Source organism: Cynoglossus semilaevis, chromosome 18 (genome assembly GCF_000523025.1).
Source record: "Cynoglossus semilaevis isolate Cse_v1.0 chromosome 18, Cse_v1.0, whole genome shotgun sequence".
NCBI lineage: Eukaryota > Metazoa > Chordata > Actinopteri > Pleuronectiformes > Cynoglossidae > Cynoglossus > Cynoglossus semilaevis.
In genome coordinates this window covers 2,501,039-2,520,745 of record NC_024324.1, presented here as the reverse complement: position 1 = coordinate 2,520,745, position 19,707 = coordinate 2,501,039, and the positions used below count along the sequence as shown (strand labels likewise).

The 19,707-nt window shown below is 41.5% G+C and overlaps 1 protein-coding gene, 1 long non-coding RNA gene and 2 other non-coding genes across 4 annotated transcripts in view; all 4 read right to left on the bottom strand.

Moving 5' to 3' along the window:
* The window catches only part of myo1g (myosin IG), a 35,775-nt gene extending 20,520 nt beyond the window's left edge, over positions 1–15,255 (bottom strand). The window contains exons 1-19 of the mRNA XM_025065226.1: positions 14,013–15,255; positions 13,825–13,891; positions 12,530–12,632; positions 10,213–10,421; positions 9,299–9,392; positions 8,955–9,120; positions 7,687–7,740; positions 7,501–7,596; positions 6,893–7,009; positions 6,534–6,740; positions 6,086–6,231; positions 5,872–5,986; positions 5,624–5,794; positions 5,102–5,172; positions 3,040–3,114; positions 2,796–2,928; positions 1,231–1,397; positions 636–843; positions 1–117 (exon numbers count right to left, since the gene is read on the bottom strand). The exon at positions 1–117 is cut by the window's left edge and continues 110 nt beyond it. Coding sequence (XP_024920994.1) covers positions 1–117; positions 636–843; positions 1,231–1,397; positions 2,796–2,928; positions 3,040–3,114; positions 5,102–5,172; positions 5,624–5,794; positions 5,872–5,986; positions 6,086–6,231; positions 6,534–6,740; positions 6,893–7,009; positions 7,501–7,596; positions 7,687–7,740; positions 8,955–9,120; positions 9,299–9,392; positions 10,213–10,421; positions 12,530–12,632; positions 13,825–13,888 — 2,313 coding nt within the window. The 5' untranslated portion in view covers positions 13,889–13,891; positions 14,013–15,255. The remainder of the gene's footprint in view (positions 118–635; positions 844–1,230; positions 1,398–2,795; positions 2,929–3,039; positions 3,115–5,101; positions 5,173–5,623; positions 5,795–5,871; positions 5,987–6,085; positions 6,232–6,533; positions 6,741–6,892; positions 7,010–7,500; positions 7,597–7,686; positions 7,741–8,954; positions 9,121–9,298; positions 9,393–10,212; positions 10,422–12,529; positions 12,633–13,824; positions 13,892–14,012) is intronic.
* A 2,272-nt stretch (positions 15,256–17,527) lies between these two features.
* LOC103393943 (uncharacterized) lies at positions 17,528–19,462 on the bottom strand. Its single transcript, XR_523068.3, has 4 exons — positions 19,343–19,462; positions 18,364–18,451; positions 17,714–17,807; positions 17,528–17,624 (listed from the first exon to the last, which is right to left on the bottom strand). It is a non-coding gene; the product is annotated as an uncharacterized LOC103393943 (long non-coding RNA).
* On the bottom strand, positions 17,969–18,107 carry LOC112488578 (small nucleolar RNA SNORA9). Its single transcript, XR_003052796.1, has one exon. It is a non-coding gene; the product is annotated as a small nucleolar RNA SNORA9 (small nucleolar RNA).
* On the bottom strand, positions 18,615–18,753 carry LOC112488577 (small nucleolar RNA SNORA9). Its single transcript, XR_003052795.1, has one exon. It is a non-coding gene; the product is annotated as a small nucleolar RNA SNORA9 (small nucleolar RNA).
* Positions 19,463–19,707: the final 245 nt, after the last annotated feature.

The window sequence follows — 19,707 nt, the reverse complement described above, 5'->3', positions numbered from 1 at the left end:
CCTCTGCACCACCTCCCAGAAGTGGGCTTTGACCTTGTAGCGTTTGTAGCAGCCCATGATGGTGTAGATGGCCCGCATCTTACGGCACCTCATACGAGCCAACGCCCCACGCCAAATCTGGTGACGAGAGTAGAGGGTTGGAGGAGGGACATTTTTGTTTACAATATTAGTAATCAGAAAGATTCTTAGAAATGTTTTTTAAAAAAAGCTCCTAGCTTTTAGCCACAATTCAGACCCAAACTCTCAAAATTTGAGTCTGAAATTAGCAAAGAACCAAGTGTGAGCTGTAACGATGGACCTGATCTGGGTCTAGTGCTCGCTCCAGTTCTAGACCCAGACTCTGCAGAGTCACAGAAGTAGGTCAGAGAACAGAGAGAAGGTTCCGTGGAGCAGACGCAGCGGCTAACTCTAATGGAAGTGTCCTCTGTCATTAATTCTCCCAGTTATTCTTCCAGGAAATTAGGATTCACGCAGGCTGATGAATTCCTGCGCCGCGTTAGCAGGAGTTACATATTCATGAGGCAGACTGTCATTTACAATTAAAAATAACAGAAGCTTAATGTATGAAAGTGGAAGAGATAACGACGAGGAAGATTCACCGTAATTACATTAGGCTGAAAAGGCCGCGGCCGTACCTTTTGAAGAAACAGAACCAGGATGGGGATGAGAGCCGCTCTCTCCTGCTCCAGGGTGAAGAGGGAGCGAGGCGTCCTGACGAAGAGCTTGGTGTGACCGTAAGCCACGTCGTCCTGGAAACCGTGCTGGATGATGATGGCCTCCACGGCCTCCCGGTCCGAGGACATCAGGTGGTTTGGCCAGGTGTACTCACATGTCATTTTATACCTAGGAGTCAGGAACAGAGAAAAAGGGAAAGTTTTCTAACGTTCACCTGTCGGACGGCAGCCAACGGGAGTTTTCTAACGTTCACCTGTCGGACGGAACCGTAACATCACAACTAAACTGAAAGTTGGAGGGTTTGATTCCACTGTGACCCAGGTTCAGAGTGACCATCCAAGCATGATGTTCTGAATGTTGTAGAGTTTACAATAGGATAAATGGATGAAGCTTTTAATCATGACAAGGGACTTTGGGAACCTGCACTCGAGACAGTGTTGAAATTCTAAAAGCAAATCTGGAGGAAACGCTAAATAGCATTTTTAGCTCCTATTTTTCCACCTTCATATTTACAAATATATTTTGTAAACGGCCCACATTCAGTCGTCGTCTTACCGTTGGAGGAAACGATTGTAGGGCTGCCTGTAGGCGAAGCCGGCCCTGCGTACCATTACATTCTCCAGAAGACCCAGGTACGCCACCTGGTGCTGGCAGCGAGCTTCGTTAAACAAAACCGGAGACTTCATCTCGTTGGGTTTAATGCAGCGAACGTAGTACGGCTCCTGGAAGACGGAAGAGAGAGAGAAAAAAAAACTCTTAGCTCTGACTCTGTGACGCGCTCTTTCAGAAAGATGAAAATGTTTTTGTTCATAAATCAAACACATCCATATACAGCATGTGGACCAGTTAGCTGACGCCAGGCTAGCAGAGACAAACATTAGCTAAAAGATAATTAAACCCGATTTTAAAAAAATTAATCCAAATACAAGAATGTGAACTGAATTTAAAATAAAATATTTTTACATTTTTTTAGAAAACAGACAGAGAGAGACTTTTCCCGCCTCCATCTTTCCACCTTTGACTGATGGACTGAAGAAAAGTGAGGCCGCTGTGATGTGACGGACGACACTATCATCCATCATATCAACACAGTCTGTGTGTGTGTGTGTGTGTGTGAGGTTTAAATCCATGACAAAGAACTGATGACAGAACAGAGCAAATGAGTTTGGCAGACAGGGGGCAGAGGTGAGGAGCAGGTGAGGACACATCAGTTCTGTCAGAAAGATTCTAAAGAAACAGGGAAAGAAAAAAAAAAACACTTCCAGGACAAGATAACCCCAGCGGTCTGACAGTCGGCCATCCCAAAATAACAGCAGGAAATGTCAGGCTTCAGACGGAGAGATGAGGCCAGGAGAGGTGAGCTGCAGCGCAGGAGGTGGTCGAAAAAACCACCTCCCCCTCCTGACTCCCCCCTCCCCTCTCTTGTCCTCACACATACACAGTGCGAGTCCCTACAAAAACTGACACCTGAGAAACAGGCTCTGTGAGCACGTTCTCTCTGGACCAGGATCTGGAGACAAACTGAGAATAAACCAGTGACGCATAAAAACATCAGGTGACGCTGGTGGGGGCCGAGGGGGTCGGGAGAGGCGGGGGGGGGGGGGGGGGATCCTCTTTATATGATCACAGAACAGAATGACTTCTCTGTGAATTTCTCTGTATTTTGAATCTATGAAATATCAAATCCATGTCATGGAATTTTAGATGAAAACTCCTGAATTCCCTGCTTTGACATTAGAGAAAGGTGAAAAAAAATTCTTTAAAAATGAAGTCAACGATGAGCTCATTTTGCTGCTCATTTTGAAGCACAGCCATGTCACAACAGAGGGTATAAAGAGGTTAGTGGGGGTCAGAGGGGTCAGAATGACCCTTGATCCCTGACCTTAATTTAAGAAAGTGTGTGAGAAAATGGTCAAAATCATTAGAAAAAGAATTCTCAGAAAACAAAAGACAGAACCAAAGTTATTTAAAAAGGTTTAAACCTGTGTAAAATCTGATTAAAAAAAAAGAAGGACAATCTGTTGGCCATATTTACATTGAGATCAGTGGAAATATTTAACAGGAAACCAACTCTGAGGTTAAATGAAAGAGGAAGTTGACCCCAGGACGACACCACTGACCTTACAGGCCAGTTTGTCCACCAAGGCCACGATGGAGTTCTTGAAAAGAGTAGCTGCGGTCAGAGGTCGCTTGGTGACCTCAGTGATGCCCAGCTGACCATCTGGCCACATCTCCTTCAGGACTGGGTCGGAACTACACGAGACAGAGAGGTTAAAGAGGGAAAAGGAAGTTGTTTTTTTTTTTTTACCAGACTGTAACCCACTTACTGAAGTGACAAGAGGAAAAAGATTGATTTCCATTCACCTGTTGTACATGAGACGCTTGAAGTCCTGGAAAAGCAGGTCTTTGTTTTTGTCCAGGAAACCCTCCACGGAATATCTGGAGCAGACAAGGACACCAAGAATGAGAATAATTCTTCAAAAGTGGTTCAGAAGAAGAAGGAAGATCTGGGCTGTGAAGACACACAGTCACAGTAGAAACCATTGACAACATTAACATCATCACATGAATGATGGTTCAAGTCTCTGCAGTGAGAAAAGACAAAGAACTATAACAACGATGGAATAAATAGAGTTTATAAATTAAAAAAACAGTCTAATGAATCACAGTGTAGTCATAGATTGATCACGAATAATCATGAACATGAATAATCATGATTAATCAGGGTAAATAAAGCATTCCTAAAATATTACAGAAAGGAGAAAAAGAAGAAGGAGTTTCAAAATCTTTTGAAAGAAAAAACACAAAAGATACTAAAAGTCAAACTGAATTGACAGACAGGTCAGAAAATGTAGCAAAAACGTCCACACGTGTTGATGTGGAGGCCAAAGTCAGAGCAAGGACACGGGTGTGTTGCATTCTGGGAGAGACAGGTGACACACGAGTGTGATTTCTCAACATACAGAGTGGACCAGTGTCAGGGACGATGATCTACTGTACTGTACGGAAGAGCAGCACAGAGTACTGCATGTACTGCATGTACTGCCTGGAGGAGGACAGGGGATTTAAAACCTGGACAGAACAGAGTCAGGTGAGTGCTGCAGTGAAGGAGGAGGAGGAGGAGGAGGGCGGAGTGAAGTAGGTCAAAGCCAACGATGCGGTGCTTTAAGTGAGGTGAAAGGTGACAAGGACAGGAGTGAGGATTCAGATGTGACGGGACAGAGGGATGATGGGAAATTAAGAGCCAACGGGGAGCAGAACACAAGCAGCGACAGCTCAGTCGGACCGACCCCCACGCGGCTCCGGGAGGAGGTGTGGCGGCGGTGATGGAGACGGGAAGTGACAAGGACAAACATCTACAAGAACCTCACACACGCTGGTCGTCACTAGTCGCTCAGGGAGTGGAAGACTGAGTGAGCTTCACTGATGTCACTGGTCGCTCAGGGAGTGGAAGACTGAGTGAAGGATGTCTATATGGGCGGTCTGTATGGGCTGTCTACAACACTCTAACAGAACCTGTTTGGAAACAACTGCACAACACGCTAACAGAACCTGTTTGGAAACGACTGCTAATACATAGATGTTGGTGCAACATCTGACAAAGTCAAAACTGTCTTGTCAGCTGACTCCCTCCTCTTCCTCCTCCTCCTTCTCCTCAGTCCCCTTGACACATTAACGTCCTTCCCCTTGACTGGGCTGAGGACAGAACACGTGAGTAGTTGGGACTCTGCTGATACACCGAGCCAACAGCCTCATCTGACCAACACTAAATCCAACGAGGACATTAGAGAGGAGGAGGAGGAGGAGCAGCAGCGGTGGTGCTGAAGTGTTTCATCTCCACTTTCTGCATCATAAAGCAAAGAACCACTGACATCAACACAAAAATACTGTACTTTCAGAACAGGATAAAAGCTACAGAAAAAGCCCCGCTGAGAACACCGGCTGTGATTTATCATAAAAATTAATCCCATAATTCTCCACCAGGGGGTTTCAATTCTTTGTGTCTGAATCAGGTCCAATAGCTTTTCTGCAAGTCACCACTGAGAGTCCTCACCGTCGGCCTCCGCTGTGACCGTTTTGTACAGAAAACAATTAGTCCAATGACGTTTGAGAAATGTTGTGGTAATTATGATAATTAAAACCAGTGGTGGGCGACACACAAATACACTGTAGGGGAACTGCACATACAGGAGGAAGGAGACAAATCAGGTGAATTCAACCTAGTGCTTCCCAAACTGGAGGGCGAGTCCTCCTTAAGGGACACAGAGGTCAGGAGATAGGGGGCAGCACTTTTTTCCCTTGTTTTATTAATCATTTTAATCCATTTTTAAACATTTAAAACCAGAAGAGTGTATGTGTTTTAAAGACACTCGGAGTATTTGACTACTGCAGTAAAGTAAAGTAAAGGAGAGTAAATGAAACTCACGTGACATCTCCAGCGTAGTGACGAATTAGGAAGTGTTTCTGAAACTCCATGGATTTGTCTGTGGGACTGAGCTAATAAATAGAAGAAAAAAAAGGACAGAAAAGACAGTTTAAGCGCCAACTAGAGGTGAAGTTAAAAATACATTAATGTTAAGAAAAAAAAAATATTAAGAATTATCACTTTGTACACTAAGTATTTATTCAGAGGAGAAAAATGAAAATGTTGATAAAAAAATATTAGGGATTATCACTTTGTACACAGAGTTCAAGTGTGTACAAGCATTTGTTCACAGGATAAAAATTAAGACTTTATTTCGGAGACTCCATAGGGAACACTGGTGAAACATTGCCCCCTACTGACAGAACTACATTACTGCATCAGGGTTAATCTTCCCAGCTCTGCTCTCCTCATTCCTTTGACAAAACATACTAAGATCATAAGATCGAAATAAAATTTATTTTTTGTTCTAATGTTAAATTATCTCCCTAGGCTAACCGTAGCCCTGCTAGCAGCTGTCCTCACCTTTCGTGAGGTGTAGTGAGGGTGTTGGGCCAGTTTATTGTCCATGGACTCCAGGCAGACCGTGTCCGTGACGTTCCCCACGGTCAGACAGGCCTCGTCCAGGATGGAGATGATGCCCTTGTGCGGCTGCTCCACCAGGTCCACGATGATCTGGTTGTTGAAGTAGTCGATCTGTCGGGACAGCAACGTCGTCCTGACTCGTTTGGAACGACTCCAAATGATCACAGTTTGTGTGTTTTGTTCCTCACGTGCTGCCAGGTGATTCCCTCTCTCTGGTACTCCTCCTGCTCCTGACGGAGGATCAGCTCGATGAAGAGCTGCTGCAGCTTCTCGTTGCAGTAGTTGATGCAGAATTGTTCAAAACTGGACCCAAAAAACAGAAGGAAGTTAAATGCCACAGGTTATTAGTTAATAATTACTAATGGAAACTCATTCAACTGGAGAAAACAAAAAACAACAAACCTGTTGTTCTCAAAGATCTCAAAGCCGTAGATGTCCAGGACCCCGATGACCGTGTTCTTCCCATGAAGCACTGGGTTGTAGTCTTTGACCTCTATGACGCTGTTGATGCGGCTGACGATCCAACCGAAGAGTCGTTCATACAGAGCCTGCAGTGACAACAGTCGGCCAGAGGAGGCCACTATTTTAAAGCTTCTTTCTTTATAAGTTACTTTTCTTGTTATATTTTCCCTTTTTTTGAAAACCTTTTAAAATATTTTTCCATTTTTTTTCAGATATAATTATAGACATGGAGATAATAATAAATTCAACCCACTAACTTGTATCTTTTAGCTCAAGATAGCATGCTAAACAGCTATTTTTAATATGTATTTCAATGTTAGATAACATCTGTTTTTTTCTAACTCACAAATTATTTGGTTTGACTTTTTTTTTTCTTTCATTTTGTTACCTTGGCAAAGGCGTCTCGACCAAAGCAGGCCTGCTGCTCCGTGTGACCTTTCTCAATGACTTCGCCTCCCCCAGTGGCCACCGTGCGGTACAGCAGGCTCTTGATGACACCATCTGGGTCCGTGGCCGTCAGTTGGGCGATGTGGTTCACGGCTTCCAGACTGAGGATCTGGACGTTCTCGCCGTCACACTCGAACTGCACATTACCCTGAAGGAAACAGTCTCGTCGTTAGGTTTCTGTGATGTCACCGGTTGAATTATTTCCTCTATAAAATAAAGTCCTCCGTGAACGAGACCAGGCTCCAGTATTTCCTCTACGAAATAAAAGTCCTCCGTGAACGAGACCAGGCTCAAACGTACTAGCAGAAGAATGGAGGCCAGGATCTGGTAGATGGAGTCGACCTCCTCTTTGGTGAAGCCGATCACTTCCAGGGCACTCATCACTGCCCTGTGATTGGACCGATCGTTGTTGGTGGTCTAATCATTGAAGGATTTTACACAAAGGAATAAGGAGAGGTTTGTTATGAACGGTGGCAATAGTTTTTTGCTCAAAAATTATTTTGTACTAAATGCTGTTTACATTAGCTTTCTGTTTCAACTCTTTTTGCAACTGTGTGTATTGTTATTATTATGTCCTAATTTTTCTGTATATATTTTATGTCCTATTTTGTATTATTAGTGTTTGAAAAGCTAAATGAAAAAAATAATCTAAATGTAGCTAAATGTCATCTGCCATTTCTTTGCCTAACTTCTAGCCTTTTGCTGTGATTCTTTAGGTTTTATTTTAGCTAATATGTTGCCAAAATTACCATTTGTACTTCAGTGTAGGTTAGCACGTAGCATCTGGGCTAGTTCTTGTTACAAAAAGGCTCAGTTTTTCCTTGTTCTTCTGCTAATTTTCAGCTGTATCTTAATAAGAAAAGTGACAACTACTGAACTCCATTGGTCTAAAAGACCACAGGACTCACGGTGGTCGCCGCCCCCTCTCTGGTGTAGGTGTAGGCAGCAGGGTCTTTCTCCAGGTGAACCGACTGCAGCATTTCATCTGATCCTCCGAGTAACAACTGTAAAAGTGCAGCAGAAATGTTTCCTGGGATCATTCTGAGGTGGATGACAGACAAGTGTGGGCGACGGCAGCAGTGATGACACACTACCTGGTAAAAGGAGTGGAAGTTCCTCTCTCCCTCCTGCTGATGGACCACTCTGGACTGGAAGGAAGAAAAAAAACAAAAAAAATCTTCTGAGTTTCCTCCAGTACATTTTGGTTCTGCTTTTTTTTTTTGTTTACCACCCCAACCCTCTCCACCCCCCAACACCGCATGGACACTTTGTGTATTATGACTCAAGCGAACAAAACGTGCCGTGCAAAATAAAAACAACTTTACTTTTAGTTATATGTCATGTTGTTATGAGGGCGTAATCAATGACCTTTCTTTACAGAGGTCAAAGTCGTGTTTTAATTAGAAAAGTGAAGTTAAAAAAAAACCACAGGAAGTTTCCACATTAGGGAGTGTGTAAAAACAAAACCAGGATTTAATAAAGATTTAAATACATATTAAAATACTCTAGAGATTTAAAAAAAAAAAGAAAAGTCAGTAAAAGGAGGGTCTTGAACCCAGGACCATGTTTTTAAAAGGTTGATGCAAAAATGTAAACCTTATAAAAAAAAAATCTACATTTTACATTCACTCCATTAATCATTCATAGAAAACAATAAAAGGTCTCAGCAAATTCTCTCTCTTCAGAAATGGATTCAAACCACAGACCTACTGTAGTCTGGTACCCAAGTACCCCACCGTGTACACCAGAGTCAGTATCAGGTCCACCAGCAAAAACATCTCTCTGACCAACAGTTAAAACTAGAGACAAATATTTGAAATGATGCGTCATTTACATCCAGATGTATTTACCTAGATTAGCAACATTTTAAAGCACAAAATCTTAATCAACCAATGGATTAATTTGACCAGCAGCTGCTGAACTAAGTAGTCAAACAGCTCTGAGTTTATGGCTGCCAAAAAAAATTAGCAAAAGAAAAAGCTCAGAAACAGCTCGGTTATTTCTGCTCGCTGAGAATGAATCACGGCTCCATCATTCACACGGACTCCGAACACCAGACGCCGCTTCTACAGCGAGAATAAATACGGCGGCGGCAGGAGCAGCGTGAAGCAGCCCCAGGTGAGCTATTCATTAACAGCCTCACGCTTCTTCACAGACACGTCTATTTGTGGACGATCCCTCACGTCGCTTTGTCTTTGCCTCGTGAAACATTCATGGTCCAGAAAAAGAAAAAATAATTAAACGAGCAGAACTTTTTTTTCTCTGCGGAGACTCATTAAGTCTGCACTAGTCTACGAACCGGAGCTGGTCTGATTACTGCGGCAGGAGAAGCTCAGCCGTCGGCTGCCCCACCTCCCCTCACCTTCTCCAGCAGGTAGTTGTTGATGTGTCCTCCGGTGGGTTCGCCGTTGAAGTTGAAGTTGATGTCCATGTACTTGCCGAAGCGGCTGGAGTTGTCGTTGCGATTTGTCTTGGCGTTCCCAAAGGCCTCCAGCACGCAGTTGGACTTGAGCAGCACGTTCTTCACGCTGATTTATCATCGGAGCAGTGGAGGTGGAGGCCGTTGATGGAGGCCGTCAGGAAGGCAGCCACGAGGGATTGGCAAAAAGGAGAGAGAAATGTGAAGTGAAATCCTCACCAGACCATCGTTCCATTCATCGTTCAGTCAGACATGTACACCAGGTCAGACCAACGGTGACCTCTCACCTCTCCACCTCTGCCCTCTGACTGGGGTTTGTGATGGCAGCGATGTATTGCATGATGTATTTACTGGCTTCTGTTTTTCCTGCACCACTTTCACCTACGGTAGAAAAAAATATATACATACACACAGATATGTATGAAGAATATATACACACAAACATATATTCACATATATAACTATATACATACATATAAATATATATTCACATATATAACTATATACATACATATAAATATATATTCACATATATAACTATATACATACATATAAATATATATTCACATATATAACTATATACATACATATAAATATATATTCACATATATAACTATATACATACATATAAATATATATTCACATATATAACTATATACATACATATAAATATATATTCACATATACTAGTATTTATACTTATAAATATATTCAAAAATATAAATATATACACACGTATAAAGAACATATATATACACAAACATATATTCACATATATAACTATATACATACATATAAATATATATTCACATATACTAGTATTTATACTTATAAATATATTCAAAAATATAAATATATACACACGTATAAAGAACATATATATACACAAACATATATTCACATATATAACTATATACATACATATAAATATATATTCACATATACTAGTATTTATACTTATAAATATATTCAAAAATATAAATATATACACACGTATAAAGAACATATATATACACAAACATATATTCACATATATAAATACATACACAGATGCAAAGTCATATACATTCACATATATAAATATATACATACACATAAATATATTCACATATATAAATATATATATATATATATATATATTTACACATACATATAGTATGTATAGATATAGAGTACGGGAGGTGAGTGTGTGCGGTGAAACCTGATATGACGATGCAGGTGTCTTTGGCTCTCCTCTTCATGGCCTTGTAGGCGGCGTCGGACACGGCGAACAGGTGAGGGGGGTTCTCGTAGAGCTCCCTCCCCCTGTAGGCATCAATGGTGTCTCTGCCGTAAATGTCCATCTCTCTGTAGGGGTTCATGGAGACCACCACTTCTCCGATGTAGGTGTAGATGCGGCCCTTCTCAAACCTGTGCACACAGAAGGTGGGGGGGGGGGGGTGGACTTGTTTTTGTTACCTTTGAAAGTCTCTGTTTCAGTTTCATCGATTTGTTTTTTTTTTTGCTTCAGCAAATCACTTTGGAAACATCAACCAAACGTTCAGCCAACACAGGTGGCTAGCTATGGCTAACTCAAGCTAATTGTCCAGGGCATGTTGATTTTTTCATTTACATTTTTTTTCTTTTATATCTATTATTATTAATAGTGAGTAAAATGTTCAGTTTTCATCTTTTAACAAGCTGAGCATTAGCAGTTAGCATCTGCCTTTCAGTGGCACTTTGGCCCAGAAGCGATGTCTCTGTCATTGGTGCGAAATAACCTCCTGTGTGAGATCAAATCCCAGTCAGGGCGGCAGACTCACCACCCGCAGGAAGGTGGAGTGGTGCAGTGTGATTTGGGTGGCGGTCATGGAGTATCATTGTTAACAGTACAGTCATAGCTGGACAAACGTTGGCTAATCTTTGACCACCACATAAAAACGCTGAGCTTTATATTTTAATCATAGTATTTTTGACCGACTCATTTTAAGGACAGTAAAAACTGCTAACTGACAGAGTGCCCTAACACGTCACATGGTTGACAGGAAGTGACACCAGCCTATGATCACTGAAAGCAGGAAATGAAAGCGTGCGGTTCAGAGGGCGTCGCAGCTTCTTGTAAACTGCTGTGGGGTGAGCGGAGTGGAGCTGGGATGGTTGAAGACGTGGTGTCACATCAGTCATCTGTGAAGTGTTACAGCCAACAACAGGTTGTCGTAGCAACACAGTAGGCTAGGCTAATCTATGCTCTCACGGTCAGAGGAAACAGGCAGCAAGGCCTGATGGGACAGGTGGCAGTTTGAAAACATTTCAAGTTTCAAGTAAAAAAGGAGGGAAGTCCTGTAGGACGTCCAGTGAAAGGTGTGTTTCAAAAACCATCAGTCGACTTAAAAACTGAAACTTGTGTTCAAGTGTTGGAGGATTCTTGACGTCATGGTATTTTCAAACGTACACCGCTCGCTTCCACGGAAAGTGGAAGAAACCATAATGTTTCACCTCAATGTTTTACCTGCGTGTTTTTTTGTTCATAATACGATTTTATCACGATTAAAATGTCACCACACAGTTCGGCCCATGGGAAGGGTTGAATTTGGCCCTCATCATGAATTTTGAAAGTGAAAAAATGAATAAACATTTGTGATATTTTGTCAAATTATATTTTATTAAATAGGAATATTTTATAACAAACTTATAATAAAGTTTGTTATAATTATGTACCTGATCAGGATGTACATGGTACGTTAGTGCGACACCCCTGCTCTAGGTCACTGTTACTGTTTAGCGCCACCACCCTGCTGGTGACTAGTACTAATTGGTTCCTGTACATCCAACAAAATGAGCAACTTAAAAAGAAAAAGGCTACGTCAGTGAAGGAAGTGAAAACAGTCTGAAAGGAATTAGTAGATAAAACCAAACCATCTGGACTGAGGTGCTACACAAGTGAAGAGGTCACATGACCACACACACAAGTCACAGTCCTGACAACAGCTCTGTTTAGGTTCAAGTGTAATGTTGCGGTTGTAAAAAAAAAAAAAAAAGAGCCCGTCAGTTAGTGAGGAAGTGATGTCATCTCTGAAGTGGATGATTATTAATAACACAGAGAAGTTATTTATGTGTAACTGAAACACTACAGAAATTCCAAATTTTAAGGGTTTCTGCACAAGAACTAGTACCAAGAAGCAGAAACTGTAACAGGAAGTACTACCTGCACACAGGTTCGTGACCTTCATTTTCGGCTCTAGAAAAGGAACTCTCAGGATGGAGCGCACGTACGTGAGCGTAGAACTGGACCAACCAATCAGTTTTTATACCAAATATTTGATACCAGTTCAATGTTTTTACCAATCGAACCAAAAAGAGTGAAGACTGAATTTTTACATGTTTTTTCTCCTGAAGACTCATTTGCATAATTTCCACTGCACTTTCATCATAGTGGTAACAACGAGCAGCCCATTGAAACACTTGTTCACTGAGGCTGTTGAACTGACAGCCTTCCTTCAGGCACATGTGAATCTCTCTCTCTCTCTCTCCCCCCTTACCTTAACTTCAGGTTCTCCGGAAACTGCTCCATCGTCACTTCGTCCAGCAGCACAAAGTCGGACTTCCCAAACTCCAGGTCCTCCAGCTCCGCCATGGCAGCGTCTGACGCCCGGTAAAACAAGAAGGGCAAAAGATGGGTGAGGTCACAGCAGACGCAGAGAGGAACAGAAAACAAATGAAGGAGGAAGAAGAAGTAGAAGAAGTAGAAGAAGTTTGCCGTCTGGGGCCTGGCAGCGTCTGTGTTTGTGGAAGTGGTGTTGTGGGCGTGTCGCGGTGAAATCAAGGGTGTGTTCAGTGAAATCACACAGAAGCCGTGGTGTACACGCTGCAGCACGTCAGCCGGCCTGTCAGCCTCTGCCCTCACACTCAGCTGTATAAAAGGACAGGATCTATCTTTGACACGCAGACGCCGCTCGCCGCCTCCTCTTCTGTCTCTGTCTTCCTGCCACAAAACCTCTAGGTTTCTAAACAGTCACCACACACAGCCCCACGCTCTGCTCCCTCAACCCTCCACAGAGCAGTTAACCTCTCAAACGTTAAGGTTTTGGGAAAAAATGTCCTTTATTTTGGGAACCCGTCCTGGCATTTCGCCCTGTTTTAAACTCGGACGTCGTGTCCCTCTGGGGTTTCCTGCGAAGCAGAGGTTCCCACAGAGCCGCAGCTTTAGAGTCAGATCTTTGGTTCTGGAGCCAAGCAGGTTTCAACAGCCGCGTCGGTTGTGAAACACCGTCATTGAGCGAGTTTGTGGGTGTGAGGCAACTCTGACTAAGGCAGAATGAAAGAATCTGACCTGAGACGGGAGACATTTGGAAGACTTACTGGTCTTCTGTTCATTTACACACTGAGCTCAGGCTGATTGTTTGGCTCATGCTTGGGCACACGGTCCATTTTTTGCATCCAAAAGTCAAGTTCAGGGTCAGGAGGGTCATGGAATCATGTCAAATTATAGATGGATTTGCACTGGAATCTGTCAAAATATTAAAATTATATGTTGCTCCTGAAGACATTTTACTGAAGAATTTTGATTTTAATCCTTTAATCCTAATTTTTTTTATATAATATATAAAAAAACTCATCTGCTCCTGAAGACATTTTATTGAAGAATTTTGATTTTAATCCTAGCATGTTTTCTTTTTATCTTGACTTTAACAGCATTCATTCGTACGGTTTCTAGTGCCCTCTAGCTGTCAAAGATGGGACCACCATGAGAAGAGACAAGTGGCTGAACAGATCCAGTAGGCCGGCTGCTGCCTAAAACCACCGTATGTCACTGTGCACCAGAAAGGTCACTCACCTGTGTCAGTGTTGACGTTGGAGACCGTGGACATGTCCAGGGTGGAACGACCGTCGCTCGCCATCGCCTGGATTTAGTGACAAAAGAGATGGAAGTGATACAACAGTGAGAAAAAAAAAAAAAAAAAAAAAAAAGAGAGAGATATAAGGTTTCAAACGTCCATCTGTTTGTTCAGTGACTGCAGTTACCTCCTAGATCCTCATCATCACTTCCTCTGCCGTGGTGAGTTCAGGTGACGCCTACTGTCCTCGGTTCAGATGTTCAGATGTGAAATAAAAAGGCATTTGACAGGCCACAGAACGGTCGGTTTGAGTTGTTTTTACTTGAGGCGTGTCAACATTTACATGACATTAAAAAAGTCCTGGTATTCCATCAAACCTTCCAGGACTTTTAAGGACCTTTTGGGAGCTGTTTCAACAGTTTTCCAGGTGTTCCAGTGAAGTAACAGCCTGAGTGAAACTGAAATGTCTCTGATTGGTGTCTCTTTCTATGCGGTTCTGCTCAGGCTTACACTCTACTGCCCCCTCCAGGGTAAATTTATTCCCACATCAATGCACTTATTTCCAGACTGATATCCAGGACTTTATAACAGGACGACACAGGGACACAATGCCAGGCCAGGGCTCCAGGGACAGGCTTTTTGTTTCAGTGATAACATATAGAGGCGGTGGTGGCCTAGTGGTAAAGGAAGCGGACTTCGGTCCGGAAGGCCCCAGGTTCGAATCCTGACCACGGCTGCCCACTGTTCACTTGGTGATGGGTTAAATTTTAGTTTAGTTTTTATATAGGCACTTTGTCTCCCTCTAGCGGGCGGAGGTATTACATCCTCAGATATTGTGCATAAGCATTTTTTATTGTTCTGATCTAAAACATGAAAGTAAAATCTGCATAATGATCCAGTGTTTGTTGATATTCATTTAGTAGTTGCACTGATTACGAAATGGTATTGATATTGATTACCTTAATATTGATTAAATGTTAAAAACATTTAATACTTATTATTTTCTCTTAAATTTCTCTTTTATGTCCTTGTTTGTAAACGGTAGTAACTGTTTCAGGCCTGTAGGAGTACTAGGTTTAATTTTCGTCTGATGAACCAGGTTTGTGTTCTTGTCCTCTCCGGTTTTCCCACGAGATGCATCCTTGTCGTACCACATACCTCCAGCTGGAGGCATCACAGCTGCTGCACCACTGTCATTCTCTGTGTTTTGGTGTGTTTTTGGAGACAGAGAGCTGCTCCTCCTACTCCTGGAGTCCTTCTCCACCGTCCCACCCAGCAACTTCTGTTTCAAAGCGTAGCTCTCATGCGACGATCCGATGAGACGAAGTCCGTCGCCTTTTTCATAAACAAGAACTGAACGGTAAATGTTGCCACTTTTCTGAATCCGACGCATCAGATCTCTGCCCTGGGGGCTCAGGTCCTTCCGTCCTGTGTTCCCAGAGATTTGCTGACATCCTCCATGAGGTTCATCACCTCCCCTGTGGCCTTCATGGCGTTCTTACCCTGTAGAACGATCCGTGAGCTGTCGCCGGTCTCCTGCACTAACATCCCAACCCTGTGGTTCTGCTGGATTTGCACCAGTATTTCCCCCCTGACCAGCGCAGCATACTTGTACACATCTGTGTCCACCAGGAACTCACTCCCAGGTCTGAACGAGTCTTTTGGACGCGCTCCTGTAGAACAGCTACCTGTCGGATCTGAGAAGGTGGAACGTTGGTGTGAGTTGGAAACCAAGGATTCAGACGTATTGATTGGTGATGAACTTGATGAGGTCCTGGATCCTGTTCTGCCTCTAGTACGACCTGATGAGGACTTTTCTTCGGAGGAGGTGGATTGGAGCTTTGACAAGGTCCGGACAAGGTCAAGGTTTTCTGACTCCAGAAGTTGTTCCAAAGAATCTTTCACCGATTTGAGTTTCAGGAATGAACCTTTGATCCGCAGCCCACCTCTGGTCCGGTGTATTATGGAAAAGTCATGAGATGAGATGAGTTCCTCCACAGTGGACTTGTCTGAAAAAGAAGTGAGAGGAACTGTTGCCTCCACAGGGAAATCCATCTGAGAACAACGGACAAAACAGAAACAACGATTAGAGTGCATTAGTGACACAGACAGGAAAATAAAAGTTAAAAAAACATCAACCTGTCAAATATATATATTTTTCTGAAGTTAAAACTCAATTTTTATGCTTTTAAACAGTCATTTTGATGAGCAGGCATTTTTGAAGGTCACAGAATGTACACTGGTGAGTTCAGGGATAACGTTACTACACATTGTCAGTTTTAATGTCCCGTCTTAGTGATGATGATACTGTGTGTAAGAAAACACGTCCAGTAGATGGCAGTAATACAACCCATAGATGACAGCATTACTAATAACAAAAAAGCTGCGTGCAGGATTAGCTTGAATGAAGTCTGTGTCAAAAAAAAGGCTGCCTGCAGGATTAGCTTGAATGAAGTCTGTGCCTTTGAAATACCAAGATTATCAGGAGAAAACAGACACCATACACTTAACACCAATATATCAGACCAATCTTTAGATTGTTGTCGTGTTAGCAGTATATCTGACCTTAACAAACCAAAATCCCACCGTCCACCAGACGCACTTCTTGTCCTGTGAAAGTCGACGAGGTGAAGGAATCTAGGAAAGAACAGATGCACTTTATCCATTTTTTGCAAAGATGCACTTTATCCAAACATTTTTTGCAGCTTTCGACATATAAGGCGTCAAGTTCTGTGTGAGATCAGTTGAAGACGTTACAACAAAAGTGAAAGTGAAAGTTAAAGTAGGGATCGTTTGTCAGCATTAACAACAATGAAAACATGAATAAAACCCATTACAAAGTTGTTAGGTTTGAAACTCAGATTTCAGTGTAACTCAAAGTTACCATATTCATTTAAATTATTATTTTGTGTCACGTTTGAACTCACAGGAGCAGCTGAGAGACATGGACCGTGAACGTCTCACCGAACTTTTGTCATACTGTAGTGTTCATTCTGACGACCTTTTCGTTTATACCTGGATTCTGCTCCACACCAGTCGATGGACTGGACGGTATGACGTCACATCCGCTAAACTTCAAAACAATTTAGTAGAGTTAATCACATTAAAAAAAAAAAACAAGACACATGACAAAAAATTTTTAAACGGTAGCGAATTCAAAGATACAGTAAACAAAAATATGAAAACCAATTCAGTTCAAGACAGTAAAAAGACATCGATAGTTTAAAATGCGGTTTCAATAAACGGTGAATATCGACAAGTCACTGATGGGAAGAAACAAGAAAAAAAAAACAACCCAGTAATCAAGAATGATCAACCATCCTTGACCACATGTATTAGATTAACGTTCTGAATCATTCGTAACTCTCAGTTCACCTGTTCTTAACCGTTAGCACGACAGCGACATCAAGTGGATAAAGGTAGACATGTAAGCTATTAGACACCCCACTGCAGAACAACACTGAAACGCAGCCACATTCACCGTTCATTAAAATCCGTTAAAGATAAAAAACAAAGAGGTTAAGAATCTCCGTCACGATATTTATCGTGCAACAAGAAAATAAAAAAAATAAAAACAAGTCCAGAAAAATGTATTTTATTATTTATTTTATATATATGTATATATATATAAAGCTGTGAGGTGTATATATATATACCTCACAGCTTTATAAGTCTTTCAAATGCAACCATTTCTAATGTTCATTTCTTGTCGCTGCTTCATCTTCTGTAGACAACATTCATCTTCTTGATCCTCTACAGGAGGATGAGGCGCAGCAGCAGGGTTAGTGCTGTGCATTTCCTGTACAAAAATAACAATTGCAATTATTTTAATAGTTATTCAGAACAACAGCGCCACCAATGTTTGTATGAAAAGACAACTTCACACACAGCTGTGTTCCATGCAGCTCCATGTACAGACATCTTGTGACCCCTGACATGTCACATGACCCTCTCCTCCAGAGCCCAGTGAGGTGCTGGACATCTGAAATATAAGATGACATGTTACAAACTTACTCTCATAATATCCTGTGTGAAAACCTTCAATGACAAAACCCTTAATTCAGTTAATCCCCAGCATTCCATTTTACATTTAAACATTTGTCAATTAAAATTAGAAAAATATTAGGCGTTACAAACGCGACGTGATGTCTGAGGTTAACCTATAACCCTGCTGTTCATGTGGACTCACAGCAGGGCCTCAAACTGCCTCAACATTGTCTAGCAGACACAATAGGAAAGGACAGAACCACTGCAGGATGAGCCTCGCTGGAAAGGTCTGCACAATGAAAACTATGTTTTCAATACATCTATCTAAATACATATTCAAGACAATGCATGTAAAAATATTTTAAAACGCTAGTTTTGCTTACATTTATAACCTTTAGCAATATGTATTTCTGAACTCTTAAAATATAAAATGTTCTGGATTTTATTTTGAAAACCTGTATAATTAAAGCTGACTAGTGACATTGCTATGAATAATTACATGACTTTTTCTTCTAAAATAAATTATTTCTTACTTTAATAAAAACACAAACCTGCTTTAGTTTAATTCACATGTGCAGTGGAGGAGCAGCTCAGTCAGGAGGTCTGGATGAGTCAGGGTCTGACTTCGTTCCAGCAGTTCTGTCAAAAACAGTCAATCATTTTATAAGTACTCAGTGTTGTTTTAACCAAGTAGCATTCTACAACATTAGGAAAAAAAAGAAGTTCTACATCACTTGTTGACGTTTTTAACAGGTTTAGGAAACTTACCTGCCCAGTTAAAAATGACATGTGTTTCAGTAAATAATGTCTGAGGCTAACCTATAACCCTGCCGTGCATGTGGACTCACAGCAGGGCCTCAAACTGCCTCAACAGTCTCTAGCAGACACAACAGGAAAGGACAGAACCACTACAGGATGAGCCTCGCTGGAAAGGTCTGCAGATATGGATATGACCAACAGGTGGCAGCAGCACGTCAGAATGTGTCGTTTAAATGTGCTCGCAACCAACAACTTATTCGTTTTAATTTTACACAAGACAAACTATAAAGATGTTTTTTGATGATTTTACACTAATAAAATACCATAAGAAAATACGTTTGCCAATGGAAGTTTGACATACAAAAGTTTACTATAGTTTAGCCAAGTTTTCCTTACAAGGCTAAAGCTAGCCGACCGACTGTGGCAGCTAACTTTGTGTTATACATGCTGTGCTGACAGTAAACTGTACAGAATTCTCACCCGAAACTAACAATATAATTATTATCCACTTCTTTTTAAGCAGCGAAACACATTAAACACATTTCAGTTTTAATACAATAGAATGAAGAAGAGTTTAAAAGCTAGATGGTGGAGACCTCCACTGACAGACAGCGTTCGCGTTTCGTCGACATTAGTAACTTAAAGACGATATTTTCTACACATAACCAGACTTTCTCAACCGAGTACAGTAACTTAAACAACGCCGATAGGTAAAGACAAATTATATCTTTAACTGAAGACAGATGGAGCGGGATTAAAATCATCCCTTACCTTAGCATGTCTGCGCCGTCTTCGTTCTAACTGATGTGACGTCACTAGCCAACAGTAACTTCCTCTTAGTTTTGTTCTTCTTTTTTCGCTATCTGCTGTCGTCGACCTTTCTACTCAATGCTGCCGTCTAGCGGATCTCCTACTTAATACAGGCTTTTCTAATGTGTTACTGTTAGTTAGTGTCTATTGGTGATTTTTCCTGCTTTTTGTTCTGATTTTGACAATACATAATATATGTTAATATGTCATTACTTTATCTTCTTATCTGTTATTTTTTTTGCTTTAATAATAAATATCAGACATTACATTTTTTAAATATTCATTTTTTTAATATTCTCAACGAACTTGGTGATATATCCATATTT